Source organism: Gavia stellata, chromosome 10, assembly GCF_030936135.1.
Source record: "Gavia stellata isolate bGavSte3 chromosome 10, bGavSte3.hap2, whole genome shotgun sequence".
Lineage (NCBI taxonomy): Eukaryota > Metazoa > Chordata > Aves > Gaviiformes > Gaviidae > Gavia > Gavia stellata.
Window position 1 is genome coordinate 9,171,035 of NC_082603.1, and position 26,470 is coordinate 9,197,504.

At 41.3% G+C, this 26,470-nt stretch overlaps 1 protein-coding gene across 1 annotated transcript in view; it reads right to left on the minus strand.

Moving 5' to 3' along the window:
• ATF6 (activating transcription factor 6) overlaps positions 1–26,470 on the minus strand; it is an 80,685-nt gene that overhangs the window by 14,468 nt on the left and 39,747 nt on the right. Inside the window, exon 15 of the mRNA XM_059821919.1 lies at positions 4,185–4,269. Coding sequence (XP_059677902.1) covers positions 4,185–4,269 — 85 coding nt within the window. The remainder of the gene's footprint in view (positions 1–4,184; positions 4,270–26,470) is intronic.

The following is a 26,470-nucleotide window of genomic DNA, read 5'->3' on the forward strand; positions in this document are numbered from 1 at the left end:
AATATTTGTAAAAAATTCAAAACTCTCCCTGTCGTGGCTGCCAATTCCTAGAAAATAAGCCTCGGATCTCATCAGGGGGTTTCCCATCAGGTCTCTCACTTTTGTTTGGCTGAGAGTGCAGACACCAACACTCAATTTAGAGAGAACAAATAATGGAATGACTTTCATGTAAGGGGAACTGTTTTTTACAGGGATCCTAAGAATAAAAAAGGCCTTTTTGGTCTTTGTGCTACTGCTAAGGCCACCAATACTCATGGTGAGTACATACCTGCACAGACGTTTACAGCTGCTCCTACCAAGAAAAAGTGCAAACTGTGAGAGTATCAAATCTAATCCTAGGGAGAAATGCATTAATCGAAGTGGCTTCTTCGGCTAAACGTTGAATGCTATCTCCTACACTGAGTGACTGTACGTATGTTCTCACTTTTGTGTGCTGCAAGGAGAGGACTACTGGTGGTGTGTGCTGCGCTGCAGAGCTGCAGGCATCCTGCAGAGACAAAAGCCTTGTGCTTGGGGTAGGAAGAGTGGCTTAGCTATGCTGTACTCTACAGATTATTTTGATCCAAAGATCAATGTTATAACCCACTGCATTTTTTACAGCAGTTAAGTAAATACAAGGCTAATGGCAGATGTTTTCATTTAAACTTCAAGAAAGGCACCGCCTATATGTCAATTTGGAATTGGTGTAATGAGCCAACAAGACTCTGAATTACAATAAAAGCAAATTTAGGAATGAAATCTACTGGAGACTTAACTGGTCTCAAGTGCACACTTAGATTTCTAAAATAATAGCTGCAATCCAGCATAACAAACATGACTTGCTTAAAAACAAAAGCTGGAGTTTAACTGTAAATTGCAGTTGGCTTTCGTTCCCATGAGAAAATGCAAGATATTTCTTCTTGGAATAACTTCTCAGTAAAGGCACACCAATGGTACCCAGTTTGGATTTTTTCCCTCCAGGCTTACAAACCCTAAGGTCCTTAGGTCCCATCAGACAGACTTTCTGTGGCTACTACTTGTATCTGCAAATGGTGGGACTTTGTCACTGGGCAGAGGCAGGTCAAAACGTGGGCATGGCTGGCTGCAGGGGCCAAGGGGAGAGCTGTACTGAGGGACAGCAGCCAGCGGCGAAATGGGAGAAGGGTAAAGGGCTGCGAGAGCATCTGGGGAGGCAGAAATGGAGGAGCTGACAGCAAGTACTGGCTGTGAACTGGGAGGGTGGCCCAGCAAGCTTGGAAAGGGGTTTGGAACAGGGTGGGGAAGAAGGAATTGGTAAGAGGGTAAGAGGGGAGGGATTAACATGTACCAACATGTAACAAGTTACTATAGTTAAAAAAAAATGCTTAAACATATTTAACATATGTTAACATATTAAACATACGTAAATAATTAAACATATTTCTGTGCACCTGCACAGAAGCCCTCAGCGGGGACTTCGCTGGCTTATCCTCATGCTTGCAGAAGGGCATGGGTGATTCAGGCTGACCAGGAGAAGGAGCACATAGGAGAAAGTTACAAGGTAATGGCCATTTTTACTCTTCTCCAACATACAAGAACTGAATAGTTTTTATCATGTTTTTAACTTGAAAATGAATAACATACTGTTATTGCTTTACACAATATTGTTCTCTTGAACTTCCATCATATTGAACGCACACATACACGCACCCATCCACTACAAAATTTTCTGTTGAGATTTGCTATTAGCTGCAAAGCGCTAGCACTGCCACTGGCCAAATTTAACCCAAGTCTTCCCTCCAGGAAAAACTCTTCAAATTGTAAAATTGATTCTGCTTTGTACACTGGTGAAAACTGGCAGTCCAATCTTGCAGAACCATGTCATTAACCTCCATGCAGAGTCATGTAGGACAGCGACTGAAAACTCGTTTTACTTCCTAATCTTCCTAATCATACCTGTTCTCTGTCCCTGCAGCCGGTGGTGGGAATGGCTCAAGCCAGCTAAAGGCAGAGTGTCTAGCAGAGCTCAGAAGGCACTCAAGCAATCAAAATGCAATCAGAAAAGAATGACGGTCCTGCTGGGAAAAGACTGTCCAAGCAGTTCAGAGGGTTCTGCAAGCTGTTTCATGTTTGGAAACAGTGTCATAGGTAAACCTTAGTACACAGACAAATAAAGAATCTGCCGAAGAAAGCAAGTGATGAAGTTCCAAAAAAATTTCAAAGCAAAGGCCACTTCACTTGCATTCCCTTCATCTCCTCTTCCAGGGCTGTGGTAGCAAAGAGGAAGGGCAAGCAAGTGGCAGTGGAAAAGATTTCTCTTATTTCACAGAGATCTGACTGAGGCACGAGAAAAGGCAGGAGGGGACAAGTTCTTTCACTGAAAGTTTTGCCAATTCTTCCCAGGCACACCCATCCTCTTCTAGCAGCCAGCTCTCTGCAGGTGGACAAAGAATTAAGGTGGCCTTAAAAGAACAGCAGACAGCTGGAAGGAAAGCTTTGTTGTCAGCTAACTTCCAGATGCTTGTTCAGGACGTGCTCGGTCCCCGTGGAGGCAGAATAGGGTGGAGGAGCAATGTTCTCAAAGGAGAGAAATGGGTTCTTCTCCAGGGAGAACTTTTTAGGGAATCGTCTGCTCCAGGTAATCTACTAATAATCAAACTAAAAATCAAGCCAAGTTACCTACTGGCTCTTGTGTATCTTGTAATTTTTTTCCTAATCCCTGGCTGAGTGTCACAGAGGAAGCAGTGTTTGATGCCGTTGTTTACTTAATGCTATCCTTGTGTCTCATCTGTTTCAACGGCTCTGCCCAAATCCCTGGACATTTTTTTTTCTTGGATTATGCTGATGTTCTGAAGAAAAATCCCAAAGAACTCAAGTAACTATAATTTCACAATGTTTAATTATTAATGAAAGATAAGATTTGTCACTGGATTCTGATGTATATTTTCCAAATTATATTTACTCCAACAACTGAAAAGTTATTTCAAGTAAAACAAAACTCAGTAACAAGTTAAGAAGAAATACTTTGTAATTTAGAAATAGCGTTTGTTCTTAAAGCGATAAAGTGCCCATTTGCATGTGATAATTCAGCTCAGCCAGAAAAGGATTTTTGTAATGGACATGAAAATAGAGTTTCAGGCAGATAAATGCCAAAAATAATTCTGATACATCTAATAAAAATTCCCCTAAGATAGCTGGTTATAGATTATCACACTCGACTTACTGTACAGCATGGAAAATGTAATTATCAAAATGTTGAAAGCCTGAACTGATTTTTTTTCCCTTAGTTTATGGAAATTCGCATCATCAAATAAGGTTTTCGGCAAGCTCAAATTTAACAAAAACATTTGGGTTTAAGATTCACTTATACTGTAAAACACATAGGTTTTAAAAAAGCATTACATGCACAGATATTCAGAAAGTAAAGTTTATACTGTTACAGGGTTCATGGTGTGTTTGATGACTGTGACAGTGACCCTGTCCCCCAAACATGTCCTAACTTGGCAGTTCCTCACCTTATGAATTAATGATGTATTTATACAGTTCACGTCATGTCTCTCATGTGGGACTAAAACGCGTATCAAGAACATTTCTATTCACTAATAAGCCTGTGCCCCTAGTGCAAAGCTGTTTTTTCTGCTGTCCTGCAGCACTGTAACATGATTATTATTAATCCTGACCATGCAGTGCTGAGAGGTCCCACTCACACTGAGTGTTGTATAACAGTGGTAAACAACTGAGGAAGCGGATGGAAGGCAGTCAGCATCCTAACAAACCAGTAAGGCCAAGGAATTTGCCCTGTTAAGCAGGCGTAGGAGGAACCCAAATGAGAGGATGAGGACAGTCTCCGCGCTCAATGGGATCTTTGTAGCCACCAAGTTAGAGAAGCTAGATCACATTCAAGTAACCCTTAATCAGCCATGTATAAATCACCAGGACTGGATGGAACCACCCCTGTCCTTAAAGGAGCTAGAATGAGATACTGCAGAACTGCTGGCCAAGTCACGCAGCCTCTCGTTACAGTCTCGGTGACCAGGTACTGGTGATTTGCCAGCACCCCAGCTCCAGTGGGGACCCTGGCAACTAAGGCCCAGTAATGGCCAGTTTGACTTCTTTTTCAAAGCTGTAACGACAGACATTTGGTCTAAGTTTTGTTTCCACATGCAAGTCAGGCACATCTCTTTGGAACTATTCTCCTATCGTTCTCTTTCGTGTTTTGGACTTACCATTGATGTTTACAGCTGGCAACACTATAGACATCTTTGGTCTTCTGGTCTTGTTATGTGTGGTGGCTGGCAATAACAGGTGGTCCTGGAAAACAGGGGAAAAGATGTGTTAAATCTACCCTGGAAGTATGGAGCTGGGAAAATTCCTTTCCATTCTGTCTTACAGGCATTCCACATAAAACTATTTAAGACAGCTTAGCAAATTCAAATTTTTGAGGGAGTCTTCCAAAAGTCACAGCAATTGCTCATACTGTGTAACCGAGAAGAAATCCCTATCGCATGCAGCAGAATATGAAAAAGCCTTGATCATGTGGAAAGAGATGGAAACTACTATTAGGCCCTCGTTCAACAGAATACTTATGTGTATGATTAAAGTAATTTAACTTGACTTCAATGATATTTAAACATGTGGTTAAGGGCTTTGCTGAATTGCAGCCTTCACTTGCAGTGCTGTCTGCTTTATATATAAATGTCATCTTGCTATATCTATGTCAAGCTCTACACCACGTGCCTTGTGCAGTAGGACTGCATCAGCCAGGGTTGTGACGGGGTGTGAAATATGAGCTCTGCTGAAAAAACCTACCAGGGAAGCTTGGTGGCAAAGCTGTGCTTTAGTAGCTTATCTCAGCTGTGAGGTGGCTGGGTGCCGCTGTAAGACAGCAGTGTTCAAACTAACTACCCTGGGCTTTAGCAGTAGAAGCTGCATCTGCAGGAGATGCTCTGGATATGGACCTGACCTGCAAGGAAAAAGGCCGCCTTTCTTCAGTTTTTTTGCTGTTGATGAACTCAAATTGCTCAACTTGCAGCCTGGGAAAATATGGTTCTTCGCTTATCAACAGAAGTAACAGAACATAGTGCCAGTCCAGGCATCTCCCATATTATTGTGCTATGCTGATCTAGACGGACCAAAGAAAGACTACTAAGGATGAGGGAAGCTTCCCATGTCTTTCAAAGCTCAGCTTCCCTGACAGAAGGTTGCCTCACTGCACTGTCTCAGTACACAGGAGGCATTGTGAGGGAAGGACATTTGGTCTCTCTTAGTAATTAGGAACAAAAGACTGTTTATATAATTGACAAATTGAGTTTAAATTTCTAACTCAGCCTCTAAGTGAAACAAAAACCTGCCAATCACTAAGTATCTTTTCCAGGTCCCAAAGAATTACTGGAAAGGTTTATTTTCCCCAACCACTGTGTTTGCCCCTCTGCCAATCCCAGCAATGCCAAATTCACTCCCAGTGTCTCTGAGAAGAACAAAAGCTGGCAGATGCCACCATGTCAAACATGTGGAGATCAACTCATTAAGTTTTTAACTGTCCTAAAACCACATTTCAAGAGCCAGCATCTATCTCACATGGTTAAAAAGTGGAAGCAAGTTTGATGCTCTCATCTCATTTCATGCTTTCCTATTTGTAAAACTCCCACAACATTTTACAAACCCAGCACTCAGAAACTTTACATGCAGCTTTTCGCCTCCCTGCTTAAGGGTAAGAATAGGCACACAAACATCTCATGCTTTTGGCCAAAGTTATCTTTTTGGGACACTGAATTAGACTTCCTTCAGGACACAGCTGTTAACTTCTTAATGTCAGGGTAACTGTATTTTCCCCATTTTAATATCTAAACACTACATTGTTATGTCTAAGATTCAGGGCACTGAGTTACAAAGTTAGGTGTTAAATAGATCAAGATATTCTGTAGATATATTGCAGAAATATCACTCTCTTTTTTTCCCACCAAAAAGTCCCCCAAAACCCCAAATGACTGACCACGAGAAGAAAACATTACTTCAATAAATGACTGTAATTAAAAACATCTTGGTACCAAAATTATAAAACCACTCTGCTATAATTCTCAGACTACATATGTAATTCCCATTTCATTTTTGAACCACTGAGATTAAGACAACACTCAGGAAGACAATGAACTTTACAGAAAAACTGTTCTTGAAATTCAATGTTCCCAAGGGAACAGGCCAAAGATAAGATGTCCATTAAAACTACATTTTGTAACGATGTCCTTGTCATGATTTGACGACTATTTTTAACATTGCTTAAAAAAGGCTTAGCCGTTTTTTTTTTTCTTTTTCAATGCTTCTGAGAGTCCACAACATCATTACCTAGCAAAACACAAGTACAGCATAGATGATCACCTGTGCATCATTACAAGTAACTACTAGCTTTTGCTAACGTATCTGAAGATTGGTACATTAATTGATGCTGGCTTAGTTTTGCTTATAATGGCACATTAATTCACTGTATAAAATGTATTAAGAACTATCACAAAGACTTTACATCTGGAGTACCTCTACAGAAATAAACAGCAGTGTCGTGACAGAAATGCCAAATTTCTGGATAGCAACAAAATAAGGAAAATTCCTCAGGTACCTCCTGTACCATTACCTTTCCTGGCTGCACCACGGGAGGTTCAGGTTGGACATTCAGAAACAGTTTTTCACCCAGAGCGTGGTGCAATCCTGGAACAGATCAGCAGAGAGCTAGGGGATCTTGGAGGTTTCCAAGCCCCAGCTATACAAAGCCATGGCTGTCCTTATCTGCTGTTGGCAACAGTTCCACTTCAAGGAGAAAGTTGGGCTAGGCACCGCTAGAGGTCTTCTCCACCCATTTCAGTGATTCTATTATTCTCCTTTTGCAGTCCACAGGACAGACACTGGCAGTACCAACTTCTCATAAGAGTCCTATATAACTACAGAGGCAGTGCAGACACCTCAGACTTGGCCTTTACAAGCTCTGCATCTCCTCCAACACGGTTAAATACAAAGACTTGGCTCAGACTGACTCTGCAGTTAACAAATTGTTTTTCTATGGCTACAATGCAGCCAAACTATGCACTAATACTGCTGTGCAGGTTCAGATTCCACCAAACTGAATTGCTGGAAAACAATACTTTATTCTAAACCTTGCATTGAAAATTAGATGTAAAATTCACCTTTCTTAGTTCTGCCTCACCTAGAAGCCATTTTTTTAAAAAAATATGAGGAGTTAGATTTAATCTCAACTAATTTTAGACTTCTGTGAATGATGTTTCAAGAGCTGCAAAGAAGAAACAAGCAGTTCATCTGCTCTCCTTCCTCAAAATTCTGGCTTAAAACAAAAACACCGAGTAATTTTCTGCTAGATCAGTCAATTGAAGTGGGCAACTCCAGCAGGTATTTCGCCCTACACTAAGATAGCATTGAAGATGACTGGAGCTCCAGAGAAGTCTGCTGCTCTTCAGTGACTCTCATGAGAGTGAGGTCTAGTTCAGACTGGTCAACTGACATCCAAACACCTGAAGCTGTGTTAAATGAATCCCACTCAGACGGTCTTCTTTCCCTGCCTCAGAGAAACAAAAGGAGCATTGTTTTCTAGACCACAATTACAGACATTAAAAACCAAAGGAATATAAGAAGGAGGTCAGATACATAAAATGCCAATATTATAATTCAGTCTAACCTAGTGAAGTGAACTTATTTTACACAAATTGTGGCAGGCCCAACACATCCTGCTCAGCCACATGACATCCTGTTAGAGACTGATAAGATAAAAACTTTGAAACCTACTATCTGTGCACTGTTACCAGCAATCCCTCCACACACAACCTGACAAGATCACCTCTCTGGATCTGAAACAAAGTGCATAGGGAACCATTTTTGATGAAGCTGCTCTACTACCCAAGACATTAAAATCAACTTCCCATTAGTTTCCAGACTCTGAAATGTTTCCTAAAACTACACAGCAAAGTGGTACATTCATGTATCAATTCACCCACTACTCCTCTGTTTTACTGGAGCAGTTTGAACAGTGTGAGAGGGAAGACCCAGAGCCACTTTCTCCCACAGCAGATAGTGAGACAATGAAGTAATTTCCACTCACGTTTGTGTATCCAAATGTGCTTTGGAGTTGCTGCACAACTCCGCAGTATTTCAACACCAACTTGGGAGAAGACAGACATATAAAAAGCCAGTCAGTTCTAAGTCCAAACTGCTACCAGGAGCTAATGTGCAAGATGCACAGATGTCCGGAAACGGGATACTGCCCATCTCTACTACAAAGAGCCATTTTTAAAGATCTGGAATTAGGGAACTTTCTCCATCTCCCTAACAATCTTTATCTTTTATATGCAGGAGTGTCCCTCTGACAATCAGTCCTAACTTGCCAAGTTTCATAACTACCCTCATTCTACATTGAAGGCAAAGGTAGCAGTGGGTATGCTGCAGAGTATCATAAATATTTTGCCTACAGTTTAGCTACCTACAACATTCTCGAGCCCAGAAGTCTTCAAACAGTCCACAACTTTTATCTGAAAGCAATACCTAATTTTTTATATGCAACGTAAATGAGTGTACGGATTAGTGATTAGGAAGAAATTAGACATTTAGAAACATTGTTTGAATGTATTTCTAACACGTAAAATATTTTCTCCTGTCCTATCCTGAAGTATGCTGAATTGCATCCCAGAGGGGGGTGTGATGCTATTACTCATCCCTAATTTTAAACACTAGACAAAAATATCTAAAATTAAAATGCTGTTTGTGATATTAACACATGGTATAAAACTGAAAATGAATAAAAGCAAATCTTACCAGTCAGCATCTGGCCCATAAGCATGAATGTCAACCAGAGGCAGAATAAATCACAACTATTACCCAACAACAGATGGCCTTGGCTTGGGCCAAGATTTGCACTTAGATGAGATGACAATTTAAATAGACGACGCAGACCTGAGACTGCTGGCAAAATGACTGGAAAAATATCAGCCTGGAAAGACAATATTTCAAACGAGACCCTAGCTTTACCATTCTCATTTTGCTTTTGATCATCTCTACAGTTCAGTGATATTGAAGCCAGATGAAATGTACAGATAGATAAATATAGATATAGATACTAAAAATCCAGCCACAAATGCATTACCTTAATTTAGTAAGTTGGGATACAGAAACACATTTTTTTCCTGGGAATAAAATTTGAAGCTGTTACTTGTTAAACTTCTGATTAATAATCACATTTATTAAGTCCTTGCCACCACAAAACATTCAGGGCACTATATAATTAGAATATAATTAACCAGAGTTGTAAACATTTAGAAATTAGGTGCCCCTATAGAATGAAATTCCTCACTGAATCTTTTTACTCTGCTGGCTATTTCAGTGCCTGCTGATCTGCTTCTGGACTCAACAACACATGGAACTGCAATAAAGATTTTAAGGCTTCTTACATAAGATCAGTGTTGTCAGGGCTCTAACAGGGATTAAGCTTTGGAGCCTCATGTATCTCTAACCCCCACAGTCAACTGGCAATGGAAATCCTGTTCCACTGTGCTAGAATATTCCAAAACTGGCTGCTCATGCAGCTTCAGCCTGAGTCTCATGACATGTGGCTTACTTCTGAAAGTCCCTACTACCTAGATGCATGAAAACTTGCGGACATCTTAGCTTTCATTTTAAAAATATAAAATAATCGTTTGTAACTCTCATAGTTAAAGGACATGAAGAAAATATCATCACTGCATACCATGAAGTTCCATTAAGCAGAGAGAAAACGCACTACTCAAGGGTCTTTTTCTTTTTTTTTTTTTTTTTAAACTATCATAATGTCATAAGCCTGACTCTTGGCTTTTAAATGATCAGCATTGGCAATATTGCTCGTTGTGGCTTTTGCAGTGCATGTCCCATCAGCAATGTTGCACCCAGCAACAGACGCTTCCCTGGGGAGCAGTATGCCACCTAGCTATAGGCAATCTGCGGGGCTCCTTCTCCATTTCTGTGTGTTTGAAAGAATCACGAAGGAATTAATCCTTGCAGCATACCCGTGATGGAGGAAAATATTACCAGTGCTACGGGGAATGTTTAGAGGAGATGTACATGCATTTGAGGGATACCCGAGTGACACGGGACACAAAGGAATGGACTTCCAAACCCACCAAGGCTCTGCACTCTCAGCATGAGCTGTCTTTCCTCCTACCCCTGAGGTTACTTATCTGTCAAATCAATTCCCCTAGATTTTTCTTACCTTCTTAGCTTCTGTGCTTAGGTATGGGTAAGTATTTTTCAAAAGCCTTTTCTAGTGTCTTGAGCAAAAGCATTACCTACTAGAAAATAAGTTATGTAACTTGATTTAAATGTGCTTTGTTACAGTGTATTTAGCACATCTGCCTATGTAAATGAAGGGCAAACCATGCTTCTGATCCTTCCCACTGGTTTGGAACACGTACCATGTGAAGTACAGATGTGATCCATGTGGGAGCCATGACTCAACTCCTGCAAGACAGGCCCTAACTCACTTCTCATCTCCCTTCTCACAAAGACTTCCTCAAGATGCCTGAAGCAGCCCCACTCTCCATTAGAGATCCATCTCTGATGAACTAGGGATTATCTTTTCAAAAACAAGTGACATTTGTTACTTTACAGGAATAAAAGCTCCAGGGAGACTGGATTAAAACACCAAAGAAAAACCTTAATGTGCTGTTCTCGTAATTTGCCTTGATGAGGAGATTTGATCTTTACCATTGCCTTGGAGACCAGCTATGTACTAGAATATTGCAACTAACAAAGAGAGTTGCCAGAGCAGAGTGGGCAAACAGAGCCAGGCGCCTCGGCATGCCAAAGCTGCCTCTGTCTGGGCAGCTTCAGAAGACTTCTTACAGTAAACAAACACTGTAGCTGGGTATTTTTTCATCTCTGTTTATGACTAAGAGGTCTCCCGGGGAATCATGCCTCAATCTCTTCCAGCCTGAATCTTCACACTGTGATTCTAGGACCGCATGACAGCCACTGCTGATACAGGCTGAGGAGCTCCCCACATCCCACTGAAGTGCTGGCAGTCCCCCAAAGCTGCCGGGAGTACCATTTTTCTTTAACGGCACTACTTTTGGTAGCATTCAACATGTCCTGACAGCATAAAGGCTTATCTAGTAACTATCCAACCACACCTAGTGATGTCAAGATGAAGCAGATAGAAAGCAAGTGTTTTATTGACCATGAAAATTGTGCATCAAATCCATGTATCGTCTTTCAAACCCAGTTTTTCTGAACAACCTTTAGGGATTTCAGGTCAATGAGATGACACCGGACCTTCTTTAGAGGTATGCTTTTGGCCATACAAAGAGTGTGAAATAAAACTGTGCTTTCACAGGCCCAAAAAGCTGCATGAAACTTCAGAGACTGCCCTGTACAGGTCCTCGTAGGACCTGGACTTTTTAAAACCCTGGCCCGACAAAGCCAGTGAGCCGGCTTTTCTTTCATAAACCACAGCTTTCGCACTTTTTAAAAATTTCAAAATAATTGTTTCAGGCTGTCTGGTTGTTGCCAGAGATGTGATGTTTCTGTCCTGATCTCCTACACAGGCCACCGAACCTGCACAGAGCAGCATCACAGCCTTTGGCATGCAACTCCTAGCTAGGAAATGGTACCCATGAAGCTTGAACTTCATTCTCAAGACAGCCAGGGCTGAACTTCAGCAGGTCTGTGGACACAAAAGGAGGCTGATCTCCAGGGAAGAGAACCTAACTGCAACGCACTCATGGCCTAGGGGCTGATTCTCATTTACCCCAGGAGTTCCTAACACTGCCAAGCACATAGCATGGATCACGGTGTAAATGAGAATCAGGTCTTGGCATATCTGTTTCTGGTTTCCCCTGTCAGTTTGAAGAGGACGTGTATGAAAGTTTACAAATTTGTAGAGGAAATGGCTGTATAATTTCACTCTTGATTTGGTTGGGTGATGGCAACCATATGGTGTCCTGAGGATACACCACACTGGATACAAGCGCTGGTCCATCTGAAAATGCCAGAAGTTCCTGCAACATTGCTTTTGCTATCAGTGGAAGTTAAACAGGGCAGTAACTGTAGAGGGGAGGGTGCCTCTGAAACTACCGCTCTCCTACCAGTTCAGTCTGACCCTTACATATGAAAAGCACAGGGATGGTTTTAAGAGCAGAAAAAAAGAGAGGAAACCAGTTAAACCTCTACACAAACTGATTCATAGCCACAATACTTGTTCATTATACAAAGAACTGTAAAGCTACCTTGTTTTTAAAGTTGATGCCTCTTTCTTTCTTTCTTTTTTTTTTTTTTTAAAGTAGACCTTATAAATCCAAGCGGATTTACTCACCCCATCATGGATCCTTACAGGGAATCCATGACAGGCAAAGATGAGTATGGGAGTGAGTGAAAGATGGTATAATGACTGCAAGGAATCCACAGAAAACCCCCAATAAAAATTCACAAGGTCTCAGCCTGTCTGCACTGGCTCTTGACAGCCCACCCTGGGAGGCCCCAGTAGCTTTAATACTTTGGGTTTAACAATAACCATTTAACTTAATTTGAAAGAGTACCAGTTCTGCATGTATTAAACTTGAGGTTAGCTAGCATATATTAACACAGTTCGATTTTGCAACATACTTAAAGAAGAGAGTTTGTAATTGAGAATTCAACTCCCAATGCCTAATAATAGAATTTAATTACTTTTCTAAGATTTAAGCCTATTTTGGGGGAGGAACTGTCCCATAACAGGAAAGCTCCCAGAAGTGGTGGGAATAGAGCTTCTTTTTCTGCTTTTATTTTTGCCAAAAGTGCTTCTATTCACACCGACGCTGTTCCAATCCCAGTGTTTCTGTGCACAGGTGGTTTTTACAGCCTATACTTTGCACACAGCAATGAAATGATGAGATATGCTTTTTATTTAAGCGTTTTACCAGAAATAGCTCAATCCCACAGTCAATAAAATGTCCTGTAGTGTAAGATTACACCTTTCTGACATTCCCAGACAAATTTTTATAAATAACACCTAACTGCACTCTGGAACACTTTCTGGTCACTGTCCCTGCAGAAGAGGGAGTTGCTATCCAGTTTAGTTCCCACATGAGAGACCTTTTAATGAAGAAGTCTTTAGTGCCTTTTATTGTCAACTGTGCTACTGCCAGATGTGATATGGCTTGGGCTCCAAAACTAAACTAACTGGAAAGCACCTTGCTGTGAGTCAGAGAGCCCTGTGAAAATCCCAGAGACCTCAGAGGAATGGAAAATTCACTCTGTCACAAACCTCATTTGGAGGAGTTTCCTCCATTCCCTTCAGTGGCAGCACTGCTGCTTGTCTATGAGCAGGGCTCAACTTTGGAGATCAGCACTAAGCATTTTCTCAGTGTAAAGGAGAACCAGTGGCAAAGGACCTCTTCTGGATTAAGAGCTAAAAAGGTTATGGAGACTCCTAAGGATATGGAGACCTGCTGTGAACTGTGTCCTTCTCTGCAGTTCATAAACGGAGACAGCAAACATCAGTAAAACAAGAACTACTACTTTTTGTCCCTTCTTTTGGACTGAATTTATGTTACATTGCCTTAAAGACTAAAAGGAACCTAAAAACCAGAGGCCAAATTAAAATCACCTAGTTTAGCTTTTTAAATAGACTGCAAGTGTCTCAGGCTTAGACATTTATTCAGATCATCTCTCCAGTAGCTCTTGACTCCCAAAAGATCCAAGACATAACAAGCAGTTACTATATACTTCTATTTTAGAACAAAAAATCACTCCAGGTATAAAAGCAGAGGACCCAGTTTCACAATGACTTGAGGCAAATTAAGCTTTCCTGCTGCTGAAGCTGTTCCTGACTTCCTCTTCCTGCCTGTCCTGGGATGGGCATTCCTGCTGCTGCCCAAGAGCTGATGCTGTCCTCCTCTGACTCCAAGGAAAGCCAACTCATCTTGCTAAGATGGAAACGAGCAGTGCGTACACATAGGACACTTTCCCCTACCTGTTTTCCAGCTACCAACCATTTTCAACTACTGTTCTAGGTATTTTCTAACAAATATGTGACTTTGATATATTTAGTAGCTATTAATAGATTTCTCTTCCATGAACTTTCCAGTCTTCCTTTGAATACATATAAACTTATAGTATCTATAATGCATTTTGGCAAGAAGTTCCAGAAGTCTACTTCTACTGTATGAATCGCTTCCTTTTCTTGGTTTGAACCCGCATCCTCCTAGCTTAATTTGCTGCCCCTTATTTCATTTGGTATCCTACTCAGTTCCCTCTAGGTAGAAGATCAAGGTTACAACTGACAAAGCAAGAATAAAAATACAAGAGAATCTTACTACTCCATCAAGGTTTGAGAAGACCAACACAACAACTTTCTAATATACAACAGACTATAATGCAAAGTATTACCTAGATGCACCAAAGGCAGCTGTAAGGCAGATGTTATATAAAGGTGGAAAAAAATTGATATAATATTCCGTTTTTATATTTTAATGGTTTACAATCCCTTTATTCAACTCCCAAGGCCAAAGAGGAGGAATTATGCCTTAAGATAACACTGAAAAATATACAGGTAATTAGGTATCTATTAGTCAAACAGTAGAATCTACCCAGTGGCCTCTGAGAAGGAATCCTGTCTCCCTTCAGGAATCAGAATATGAGCACACTTCCAGAAGACAGGCCGCTAACCTTCCATCCTACTGAAACATCTATCTTCATCCTGTTAACAACATGACACCAGCTGCAAAATGACTGGCTATTCTCAAGCTCCCCATTCCTCTACAAATCCCTCATTCTGGAATTACCCAAGATGAACCTGCCTCATTTCCATCTGAGCTCTTTGAATCTCACTTTTGACTTGCAACACATCCTAAATAAGAGGCACTAAATACCATCAGCCTTCCCCTGTGAATAGGGAATACTCCAGGAAATCACAGCTAGGAGAAGCTTGCGTGTACATGTGTTAATTAGGCACACCATGAGGCACAGCAAAGCCAGTCTGATTGCAATGGAAAATGAGGCAAAGGCCCCATTTGGACTTTATTTCTATCATAAAAAGTACTCCTCCTTGTAGTTTTGTCCTTTTTTCCTTTGTATAGGAAAGAAAAAGAAAGGCCATGTGAACAAGGAGGGCACAGGACAGAGACTGGACAGAAATCCAGCCAATTAAACGTGTCTGCAGAACTGCTTTGCAAGGCCCAAAAGTAAAGAACAATGCATGCATTTGCTATGATGTAATTTTGGTTTGGCAGCAGATTAAAAAAAAATTCCTAAATGCAAAGTAACAGGATGTGAAGAACAGAATTCTATGTTTAAGTAAACATTTTTGGCTAAAATTGCATAGGAAGATTTTTAAGGACTTGAAAACACTTTGATAATTTGTGTGTGTGTTATTTGTGGAAATTAGTTGAATTTCAGGACAAACTGGAAAAGATAAGCGTATATGAATAGTTGAACTCAGTTCTGTGCTTCTGTGAAGACAAAAAAAAATCCCAGCTTGTACTGGTGGAAAAGTTCCTCCTATTATGTTTGATAAGGATCAGATTTTCTTCTAAAGGCTCTCTCAATCAAACTAGCATCATAAAATTTAAAAATGTTTGCTCCAAATTATTTGAAAATTATGTTTCTCTGCCATTTTCTGTCCTTCCCATGGGCTATATAAGCACAGAAATGCAGTTCATCTGTAACTCCCAGTTGAGTCTGTCAATTATCTTTGTAGATTTTACAAAGTTGTAAGACCCAAAAGGAATTAATTGTTTTATTACTACTACCCATAAAAAGAAATTCCCCTCCTTCTCTAATTCACTGCAGCAGAGCTCTGCTTTTGCAAAGCATCTGCAGGCTATTAGTTTTGCAACTGCAATCTGTAATTGCAAAAACATGTAATTTAGGTAGGGCATGTGAATAAGGTCCAGGAAAACCAAAAAGGATATAATCCAGATCCTTTGCTTCTCTGACAAAACATTAACCCAAAGTTTCTATATTTGCTTGCAAGATGTCAGGTCTTCTACCTAAGACAAATTCTGTATTACCAGAATTACTGCCCAACTGGAGACTCAGCCCCAAAAGAGCACACACAATGCAAACTGGAGTGGGGAATGTTATTACCAGCAAACACCTTTTTTTCCGCTGTTCGTTCTGCTTTTGCAGCCCTGCCACATAAGCAGAGAGGCAACCAATGCACAAAAATGATGTGGTTTCATGGGCACACGCCTTGGATCCAGTATGACATGGACTAGACTGTAAATCCTGGTTTCTCTCTAGATCAGATTCCACGTGAAACAGAAGCTGGATGGGTAAAAAGAAATTTATGTCAGGCTTTCTCCAAATGCTGGATCAACATAACACTGCAGTTCAAAATCCATTTGCTAATGAGGCTGTCCTCTGCTTTCTCTTCTGACTGAGTTCAAAGGCCAGTGAAGTACTACAACACTCTGAACTCACTTTGTGGTGAGATCTCCATCCTCAGAGATCTTCAGAGCCCACTTGACAATGCCATAGCCAACCTCACGCAGTGTCAGCAACAGCCTTACTTCACACAGGAGGTTGGACCAAAGGGCTCTTCTAACCACCATTTCTAAGATCCATAAGGACCTTGTCTCAAATTTGGAAGGGTCTGTCAAGATTACACTTCTACCTTACCCTTCCCTGTCTTACTAACTTGCAGGCCACTCATGAAAAGACTGTATGAGAAAGATGTTGATAGCAATCAGGGCTATGCACAGATGAGAAGTGTTTAGGAACAGCTACAGAAGTCCATGAAAGGCCACACAGTCTCTGACTGAACACTCTTCTGACAAAACAATTTCCTTTCAAAGCAGAAGAAAGCATCCTTTCTTACAGAGCAAAAATGCCCACACGTGCAGGTAGTCGGGAATGCAAGAAAACTTCAAAATCCTAACCAGAAACAACTGTCAAGTAGAGTCCAGACTTCAACCTTTTTTAAATCATGGCAATTAATTTGATCACAAGGTGTTCACTCCTACAACACATGGCACAAGATCCAGCCCTGGTTTGAAATTACTGTCTTCTTGCCTTCTGCAGCAACAGAAATAATTTATTTAAATCTCCCATTGAATCTTCACACTATGTAAGATAGCTGCAAGACAAGAAGTAGATCACCTGCAGTTGTCAGTGCAACAAATCCATCATCTTTGACAGCTCAGCCAAAGAGCCAAACAGCCAGAATTTGAACACGGGGACAGGATTCAGTCTGAAGGGCAACCTTTAGAAAATTGATCCAAAAGAGCTTCTCAGGAAAAGAACCACTGTATTTATTACTGGTGCACAGGTGAATATACATTTAAAGTTTTGGACAAAAGTACTGCCAGACTGTGAAACTCCATTTTACAGAAGCTGCTAATTATTCCAAAAAGTACGCACCTGGTCCATCATATTGTACAAAAGGACCACCAAATACTGAACGTGAGCAGATGCCTTCTTGAGCTGAACACCTAGCATGGGATTTGTCTTAAAACATACTTTAGTGTCTGCAAAAAGAACATACATGTCCTTTGCAGCCAGGATATCAGGTACTGGATTCAAATCTGGTTTGAGGGAATAAAATGACATTTGGCCAACAGCAACTTACATCTCACAGTCACTGTGACTTTCTCCCTTTTCCTGATCCATCCGCTGAGCTGTGATTGTTGCTAACTTGCTGGCAATATATTCACTGGGGAGGGTAATGCATATGGAGGAGGAAACAAAAAAATTGAAAGCAATGAGTGGCAAAACTCAGGAATAGCTTTCAAGGCTAATGACAGGAGAGAATAAAATAATAGTCTGAATTAAATTCTAGACCAAAATCATTGTTAAATAGATGCAATTAAAGTTATCTAAAAATGATCCCAGTTCTGCAAATTAAACTTCTGCTCTGTTGAAGGTTCCAGTCAACAGTGAAACCCAAAGCCCAGTAGCAGAGGGCGCTCCTGTCTATTCTCGCTGCTGGGACGGCTGCAGCTTGCCGCTGTTTGCCCTTGACTGCCCAAGAGCAGGCAGTGGCAACCTGATTGTAATCTGCAGCCAGAGAGATGCTGCTTCTGAGAGCGCAGCAGATGTACAGGAAATTAGCAGCAAAAAATCTTTCCTAATTGTGGAAGTTGAATCAGCTACACATACATACATCAGAAGATCTGGCAAGTCTCTGTTAGAAATACTTTTTATCCCTCAACTTACTGGAAAAAGCAACTGACCATGAGTTAAGTCCCTGGAGATCTCCTCTTGCCCCCCATCCTTTAGCCTCATACGCTCCAGGTACGTGAATATACCTCTTAACCTCTCCGAGGGTAATTTCGCTTCACTGAGATGGAGCTATCGCCTCCCAGGATTGGCAAGAAATGATGTCTTAGGTCACAGGCAGAAAGGTGTTTTATAAATACAGGCAGTACTTTCAGTAAACTGCCTTTGACCTGCTTTTAAAAATTTAGGTCTCATTTGCATTGTCAGTATCTGCTGGGTAAAGCGGCTTTAGGAGCATCCCTCTGAGGAACCTAAAGAAATGGGTGCTCTTCCTTCTCTACTGATCTATCACTTTCCCTCCTCTGATTTCACTACAGAAAATGGTTTCCTCCTCCTTCCACATTCTGCCAAATTTGAATAAAAGTGTGCCTTTATATAAATAGAAATGCAAATGCCACTGTCAAAACCACAACAATAAGGCAAATGAGAGATACAGAAAGAAACACAACCAGATAAGAAGGAAACAAATGCTCTTCCCAGTCAGCAGCAAGGCTGCATTTTTGCCTGAATCTCCTGCATTTACCCAGCGCTCAGCAATGACTTCAGCTCAGACTTGGGTGGGTCCCCGTACGTCTTGGCAGAAGGGACAGGCAAAGTTCCTAGGCCGCCGATGGCTGGATGGTGGTCTGGCACACTCAGGCCAGGGCTGGTGCTCCAAATCCAAGCTGCCTTTTGTTTTTCTCAAGATGTCGGTTCAGAGACAACAAGGTTTTAATATCAAGATGCAGGGGGCTGAATCCAAATTTGACGGCAGTTTTTTAATCTGTGCAATGTGTATTGCATTACAGATTCTTGTTGGAAAGATGTTTCTCATTCTGCAGATCCCAGGACATCTGTATGGCTAAGGATTCATCAGCTATTCATAGTTTCTTTTAATTAAAGAGATATTCAATATAATAATGCTAAAAAAGTTGTCACCTCTGTTACTAATAATCTCAGTTAAAACAAGAGAGCATGAAGATGAAGTTTCCTTTCATTTTTTTCGCCTGTTGGTTTGCTTAACGCATATTTACCCCAGCCTGATGAGCTTCCTCCTCTTCATATTTGTAGCTAAGTTTCACTTCTAAATCTCATTTCTGAGTCCAGTTTTGTTGCCAAGCGCCTGCTTTGTTTGAATTTCTAGTGTTGCTGAGGAAGATGTAAATCAGTTCTACAAACAGAGTTCATTTTATAAGGGGAAAAATGGCTATAAAGATTTAATGTTTTTTTCCCCCCCAAAAGAAAACCTCAAACTAAACCAAGAAAACAAACTGATGGAAAATGGTTTTAAAAGGCATAAATAACTTAAATCATTAACTCACACTTATGGCAAAAAAGATCTTCGATGCCTGACATTGAGGATTCTTCCCTAATCATACCCAACCTACCTTAAAAAAGTGCACTTCGGAATGGCTGGGCATATCCTACAGGCGGCTGAGCAATCTGAGCCCCTTGGCCACCAGAAATAGGAGGGTTCCTTCTCCCTCCCTCAGCACTCGCAGCTTCCCGGCCAACCTCTGGCAACTGTCAGACTCTCCTGCGAGTCCCCTGAACTCTTCAGGCTGTTTTTCTGCCAACACGATAAAATGGCTCAAGGGCAGATCTGACAAGAGCATGCACAACCAAGGAAATATTGACAACAGGAACTCTCCTTTCTGGTGGTGGTAAACTGTTTAATTGGCTCGCTGGTCTTTATCCTAAAAAAATCCTGGAAGCTGCTCATAAGAAACATCCAATTTTGAACAGTGTGAGAGCACAGTGTTTTTTTTTCTACTACAGTGCTGTGGAAACTCATACAAGCCATCAAAACTTACAGCACCGTGATGGAGGCAAAGCACTATGCACTTTTCATGACTAAAACAGCAGTTTCCTTAGAAAAAGCTTTCTCTTGTGACAACAATAGTTTACTTGGATCTTGGTCTGAAGCCTGACTGATAAAGGAAAAACAGGGGTGTAAACTGGTGCAGGAACATCACACTCCTTGTCCATCTCGTGACTGTGCATGTGAGTAACTGCCTGTCTGCCACAGCAATTGAATTAGCAAGATCACAGGCACCAGATTAGATTAAAGAGAGTGAAAGGTCAGCTTCGGGAAGAGAAAAATGTAGGGAGATGCTTGCTTGCACGCTACTCAAAAGACACATCGGGCCATAGCTTTCAGGCTGAGCCTGCCTCTCTTCCTGGAGAGCAGTATGTTTTCTTCTATCAGTACTTGCCAACTCTCAACCACATTTAAACACAATGGCTCAAGCAAATAGAAGCCTTTCATCTCCCCACTTAGGGTGAGATTAATTTTTTCCAGCTTTAGCTGTCTGACAGAGTTGTCTAGGCTCCCATTAAAATCTACAGAAGGAGAGAGGCACCTCCGGAAGGAAATTCAGTCCATGCAATGGTAGGTGTTTGGGACAGGTGGGAAAAATTGAGAGGGGCTTTTTGGCCTCCACTAAGTGTAGAAGGAGCCTTGCGTGATCCTTGAGAATTTGTGGTGCCTGGTAGTCCGTGAAGCAGCAACAGCAGTCTGTGAAATGATTTAAGAAAAAAACCCAGACGCAAAGACGTTAAGGAAGAAAAATAGAAGTATTAGAGGAACATTGCAACTCTAGCAAACCTAAGCCAAATTTGGGGAGTGTGGCCCAACACAAAGTTTCATCATCTTCTCTTCAGCATTGGTGAGACCATAGCTGGAGTACCATGTAAAGTTTTGGGTGCCCTTCTCTTCTCCCAGGCAAAGATGGATGTGGGGAAACTGAAGAGGGGCCAGCAGAGGCTATCAAGATGGTCAGGGCCTAGGGCATGTGGCCTCTGAAGAGATGAAGGGAGCTGGGCTGGTTCAGTCTGCTGAAGAGGAGACAAGGGGGCAAATCTAGGAGCAACCTACAGCTAGCTGAAGGGAATTACAGACAATAGAGCCAAAGTCCATAGTGCCTGATGACATGCCAAGGTGCCACAGCCACATGCAGTGGTTTCGGACATTCAGGTTCTTTCCCTGCCAGGCAGTGCAGCCCTGCAGTGGGTCACCACAGAGGTGGAGGGTCTCCCTACCCTTAGAAGGTCCCAAGACTCAGCTAGACCAAGCCACAGCTGATCTGATCTAGTGCTGACAATAGTCCCACTTTGGACTAGAGACCTGCAGAGGTCCCTCCAGCGAACACTCCTGTGATTTTATGAACATTCAGTTTGAGCGCAATTGTTAGCAAGTGAAAAACAAAATGGCAATACTGCACAAGACTGTTAGTGGATTTTTACAAAATCCTTCTCATTAAGAATTATTTAGAAACTCTGCTGTACAGGGAGATGGTGCCAGTGATACCAAACAGAAATGAACGGGTTCAGTTCTCTGCCTTTATCTGCGCACATCTCACTTGACATGTGCCATTAACTTAAACATCTAGAACTACAATAAATGCTTTTGCCTTCAAGTATTCTAATTATGTACATTTTGCTTGTGAAACAAGAAGTCTCAAACTAATTCCAACAATATCCTGCAAAGTATGATGCAACCATAGCAGAGAACCACAGAAGTCATGTTTTCATAAATGTGGGTTTTTAAAAATGAAATGCCCCATTGACAACATTTCACTAAGCCACTAGAGTTTCCAGCTTTTCTCACTATTTCAAAATACAGGTGACTTTCAGGTCAAAGAAAGGCTCTACTGGAAGGAATCCTAATCATAGAATAAAGACGTGAAGAATGACGCATGAAGGTTTTTAGACAAGTAAGTACATCAGTGTACTCTTACACACTGAGGCTACATGTACCATGGCGAAACAACTGATCTCACTATGTGGACAGCATCAACTGCATAGGCACTTTTTTAACCATCCGAACCATGCTCCCATATGAAGCCTCCCCTATTTTTCTTACTACTGTAGTGGTTTTAATTTTACACAAAAAGATTGACCATCTTGGACTCACCAAAATTTCTGCAGAATACCACAGAGGTACTGAGCACCCTGAAGGCACTAACTCCTAATCCTCTTGTCCAACACAGCTGGAGGGCCACTCAGCTTGTCATTAACCAATTTAATATGTGTAGTCTCTAGTCTCTCTATTACCCCAGCAGATCAATGAAAATACCTAAACAGGCCCTCAATACGAGGGTATACAGAAGAGCAAGAGCCTGAGGCTACTTCATCCTGGCGGATGTGCTCTCTTTCATTTCCATTGCGTCTTGCCCTCTGAACCTCTCCTGGCTCTTCAGAGCTACCCCTGACCTGCATAAAGGCAACGTGAACTCCAGGCAGTCCCTGAGCTGCAGATCATTTCCCTCTCTCCCTCTGATCACACAGAAATCTGCTTATAAGCATACCAAAAGCGCACACAGCCCTGTAACAACCGCACATGCTGTTACTGGGAGGGAAACGCAGACAAGGAGCACAGCAACACATTGCTTGATGGGTCAGAGTCAATATTGTAATTTCATGCAAGCCAAAGCAGCTGAATCAAGGCTTTGTCAGGACACTTTCAAACAGAAAAAGCACTGCAAGTAGATAAAGGTGATTTGTAACAGCGTCAGACAAAAGGTGCCATAGCCAAAGTACAAGGTTCTGGGTTTATCTTTCTTCTTTTAATGCAGACCAGTCTTGTGCTTAGGCATCTATTTCCTATGAGAACTGTTACTAGAAGTGACTTTTATAAGCAAACAGGTAAATTCTTAAATCAACTATTGAGATTTGGAGAGACTATATAAGTCATAAGGGCTGTCAGTTTTCATCGATGTGAAGAAGTCCTAATCTGCAGGAAGATAACGGACGGTGACGGTTACAACTGCCAGGAGAGCAGAGGAGGGATAGGAGTGCTGTAGAGAATTAAATGCTAATTATTCAAGAACATACAGGACATGAGGCTCTTCTCCCTGACAAGGTCTCCAGCCATACTCTCCTGTTTACAGACCCACACGTGCAATATAATGAGACTGAAGCACATACACACTTTTTACACACATTTGTTACATCCTTTTGACAACTCACATGCTGTGGGTAAAATCCCCATGCTGGACTGCCATACCAAACCGACACTAACCAACTCTACACTGCAATGGAAATACCCTGTCACGACATTGCAACAGTTCACCCAGCTGGCTTAACACTCCTTTTTTAGCATTTGTAGTATCACCTTTGTGTTTAGCCTGAACCTAAAGAGTTCCTTTCTGCTTGTGTAAATATAGTTCTTTACACTTTCTCTTATTCTCCTAGAGCCACAATTAACTGCTTTTGTCAAAACTTTACACCAAGAAAACTGCTGCATCTGTCTTTTTTCTCCAAATGACAGCATGTTTATGTCCCGTTTAATTTTGGTACACATTTCTTTATGTTGGCGCTTTGGAAACTGAACTTGAGAAGCTAGGAAACTTCTTGCCTAGATTGTATGTGGCACCTTGGTTGCCTGCCGGAGAGTTACAGCTTACAGCTGGTAAGCAAATACCGAACAGATGGTTCAGCAAAAGCAAAGAGAAACCCACAGTGTATTTCCCTGATGTCAAGGAGATACCCTTCTGGAGATGCTGGCACCAGACTACCTGAGACAGCAAAATGGTTCCTTTTCAACCTTGTTTTCTAGTAGTCCAGGTCCGAGCACTCAGCACTGTTCTTAGAAAGGAGAAGAGCTCTGTGCTGGTTTCCTGGAAAGGAGATTAAACAAGGGACTCCCAGATGCTAACAAGTGACTCAACCCAGGAACCTCCACACCGGCCAAGGCTTCAGGGAAGGAACCATCAATGAGGAACAGCTTGGGAATGTCCACTTCTAGAGTCTCAGAGGAGAGTATTGTTTTATACACAGGAGCCTGGCTGGACTTAAATCAAGGGAAGACGGCCTGTGTACCTTCCTCGCACAGAGCCAGCTCTCAGCCTGAGCACAGCTTAAGATTGTTTTCCTCATATAGGGTATTACCTCTCTTTGAGATAGCTGACACTTCAAACCTTATTTTGGATAGTCATGAAATTAAGGAACAGTAATAATCACTAATGCAATGCTTAGTGGATCTTTGCTGATCAAACTCCAAGGGAAGTGGCCCGTGGGATTTAACAGATAGGCCATTTCTACCCAGGACTCTCGTGGTGCACATGCTATTTGAGTTGTTCATGTGCCCTTCCCGCATAGCTTTGCCTTCTCTTGATGAGAATTATTTTCTAGTGCCGGAATTATTCACAGGCACATTTTAATGTTAGCGATCAAAACACAAAGAGGGTTTCCTGAACAGTGGTTTCCAGCATGAAAGATCTCTCAGCTTAGTCCAAGATATTCCACATTCTGAATCACTGACCCAAAGCCAGACAGTTTCCATCAACTATGCTGGCAAAACTGGAGTTTGTCCAACTACATAGTGAGGAGCAAGCCATACCAGGCATGAAGCAAAATGATCTCTTTCTCAGACTCAACTCTCCGTTTTAACGATCAGAAACAAAAGTCCACCCTACTGGGAGCTGGTATGGAAGTATATTTTAAAAGAATTAAGAGGTGAGAAGCTGCTATGGACACAGGTAGAACACACCTATAGAGGTCTCTCTAAAAGACCGTTTAGCCAAAGAGCATACACGTCTGCAACAGACCCATCCTGATACTGTGATAGAACACAGTGAAGAAAAGACGTCTGCATGCTGGGGAAAAGGCCCTACTGCTTTCTAGGACTTATAGAAAGGAGATTTAGGTGCCAAAGAGTCTCCTAACATGTCTTAGCCCTTTATGAGAAGCAAGTGAATTTCTGTAGCTACTACCCTGTATTTCCATTAGCAATCCCGGTGGATAGGCCACAAGCAACCATGAGTCCCAGAAGTAGAAAACAAGTTTTATGTTCCACTCTCAAGCAGTTTTAAAGCCAGTTGCAAGTTTCAAAGCCAGTTTAAAGATAAAAATGTACAGTTAATTTTATCACACTTCTTGTCTTAGGAGTGTAAGTGATTTAAAAATAAAACCTGGAAGCCACAGTGTTCTGTTTGGTCCAGTGGGAGGTGATGATAATCTGTACACACTCATAATAGCACCTGGGCTCTTACTTCATAAAATAGGCTTTGTGTGCTGTCCAGCTAAAAATCTGGCAAAAGGATTAATTCAAACTGGAAGCATATAACTTCATCTGACCAGAATTAACTCTAGAAGTGTGCCTAAGATTTTAAATAATGCTCTCAAATGTAATACTATAATGATTAACATTTGCTAAAAGGTAGGATTTCTATTGTGGATACAAACACTGCCTAATGAAACCAAGAATATCTCAATTCTGCACATTTACTTTTATAAAGACCCTGTCTAGGGCTGTCAGATATAAAAACTGAAAATGAACAGAAAAAAATCAGTAGTCTGAAGTTGTGAAAGTGTGAAGTCCAACTAAGAAAATAAGCATGGTTATTTCGAAGTGCTCTCTGCATATACTATAATTCAAGGCAAATGAAATATCATGAGGTCATTTTTTCATGCAGAAGCTCATTCCTACCAAACACAAGTCAATGCCTTACTGGCTACTGCAGCTTCAGAGTTGAAGGTATCATTTATGTCTTTATACAGTTAAGGCTCAGTCAGTATCGATTCCATAATTAAATACTGCTACAGATCATAAGCAAGAGCCCATCATTCCCTTCTGGGAACTGTTCAGAATAATCTGAGCCAAATTTTCTTCAATGAATACCATGCTATCACTAAAGAAAAAAGCATTATTATCTGGCATTGTTAAAGTATTATTAATGCATTATTAAACTTTGGTTATTTCCTGAAGGAAAGGAACTGCTTCAGAGCCGCATTTCCACTGGCTGCTCTACTTGAATGCACATTACTTGTTTATGGATAAACTTGTGTTCCTGCTCGCTTTGTTGTCAGTAATTATCTGTTCTCTGTTCTTAATAAGTGAGATACTGCTGTCACTTCCTTTACTGAGACAATTTCCACTTTATAATCACATCTTCCTCCCACACTTCCCAATTATACTTTTTTAGCCTATGTCCACACCAATTTCATAAGCAGTGGGTCCTTTACAGAGGCTTTCCAAAACCAACAATTTTTCTGTATTTCTTGCCCACAACTCTTTGTCTGTCAAGCATGCAGCACATTTTAAATACATGTATACTCTTACTGGTCACGTCTGTCCGCAACCAGTTTGGGTTTTGGAGACATCTTTTGCAGTATGTTTTATTTTCACTGTAATTATCTACAGTGTATGTTGTCCTTCCAAATACTAGGTTAAAAATAACAAAGTATTAGTTAGGCCTGGGACATATAAGGCTGAAAGAAGTTCAGTGACGGCATTAATATGATTCATGAAGTTCCAGCAACCATACAGAAGACAAACAAATCAAGACTATACGCACAAAACTCAAGAGTA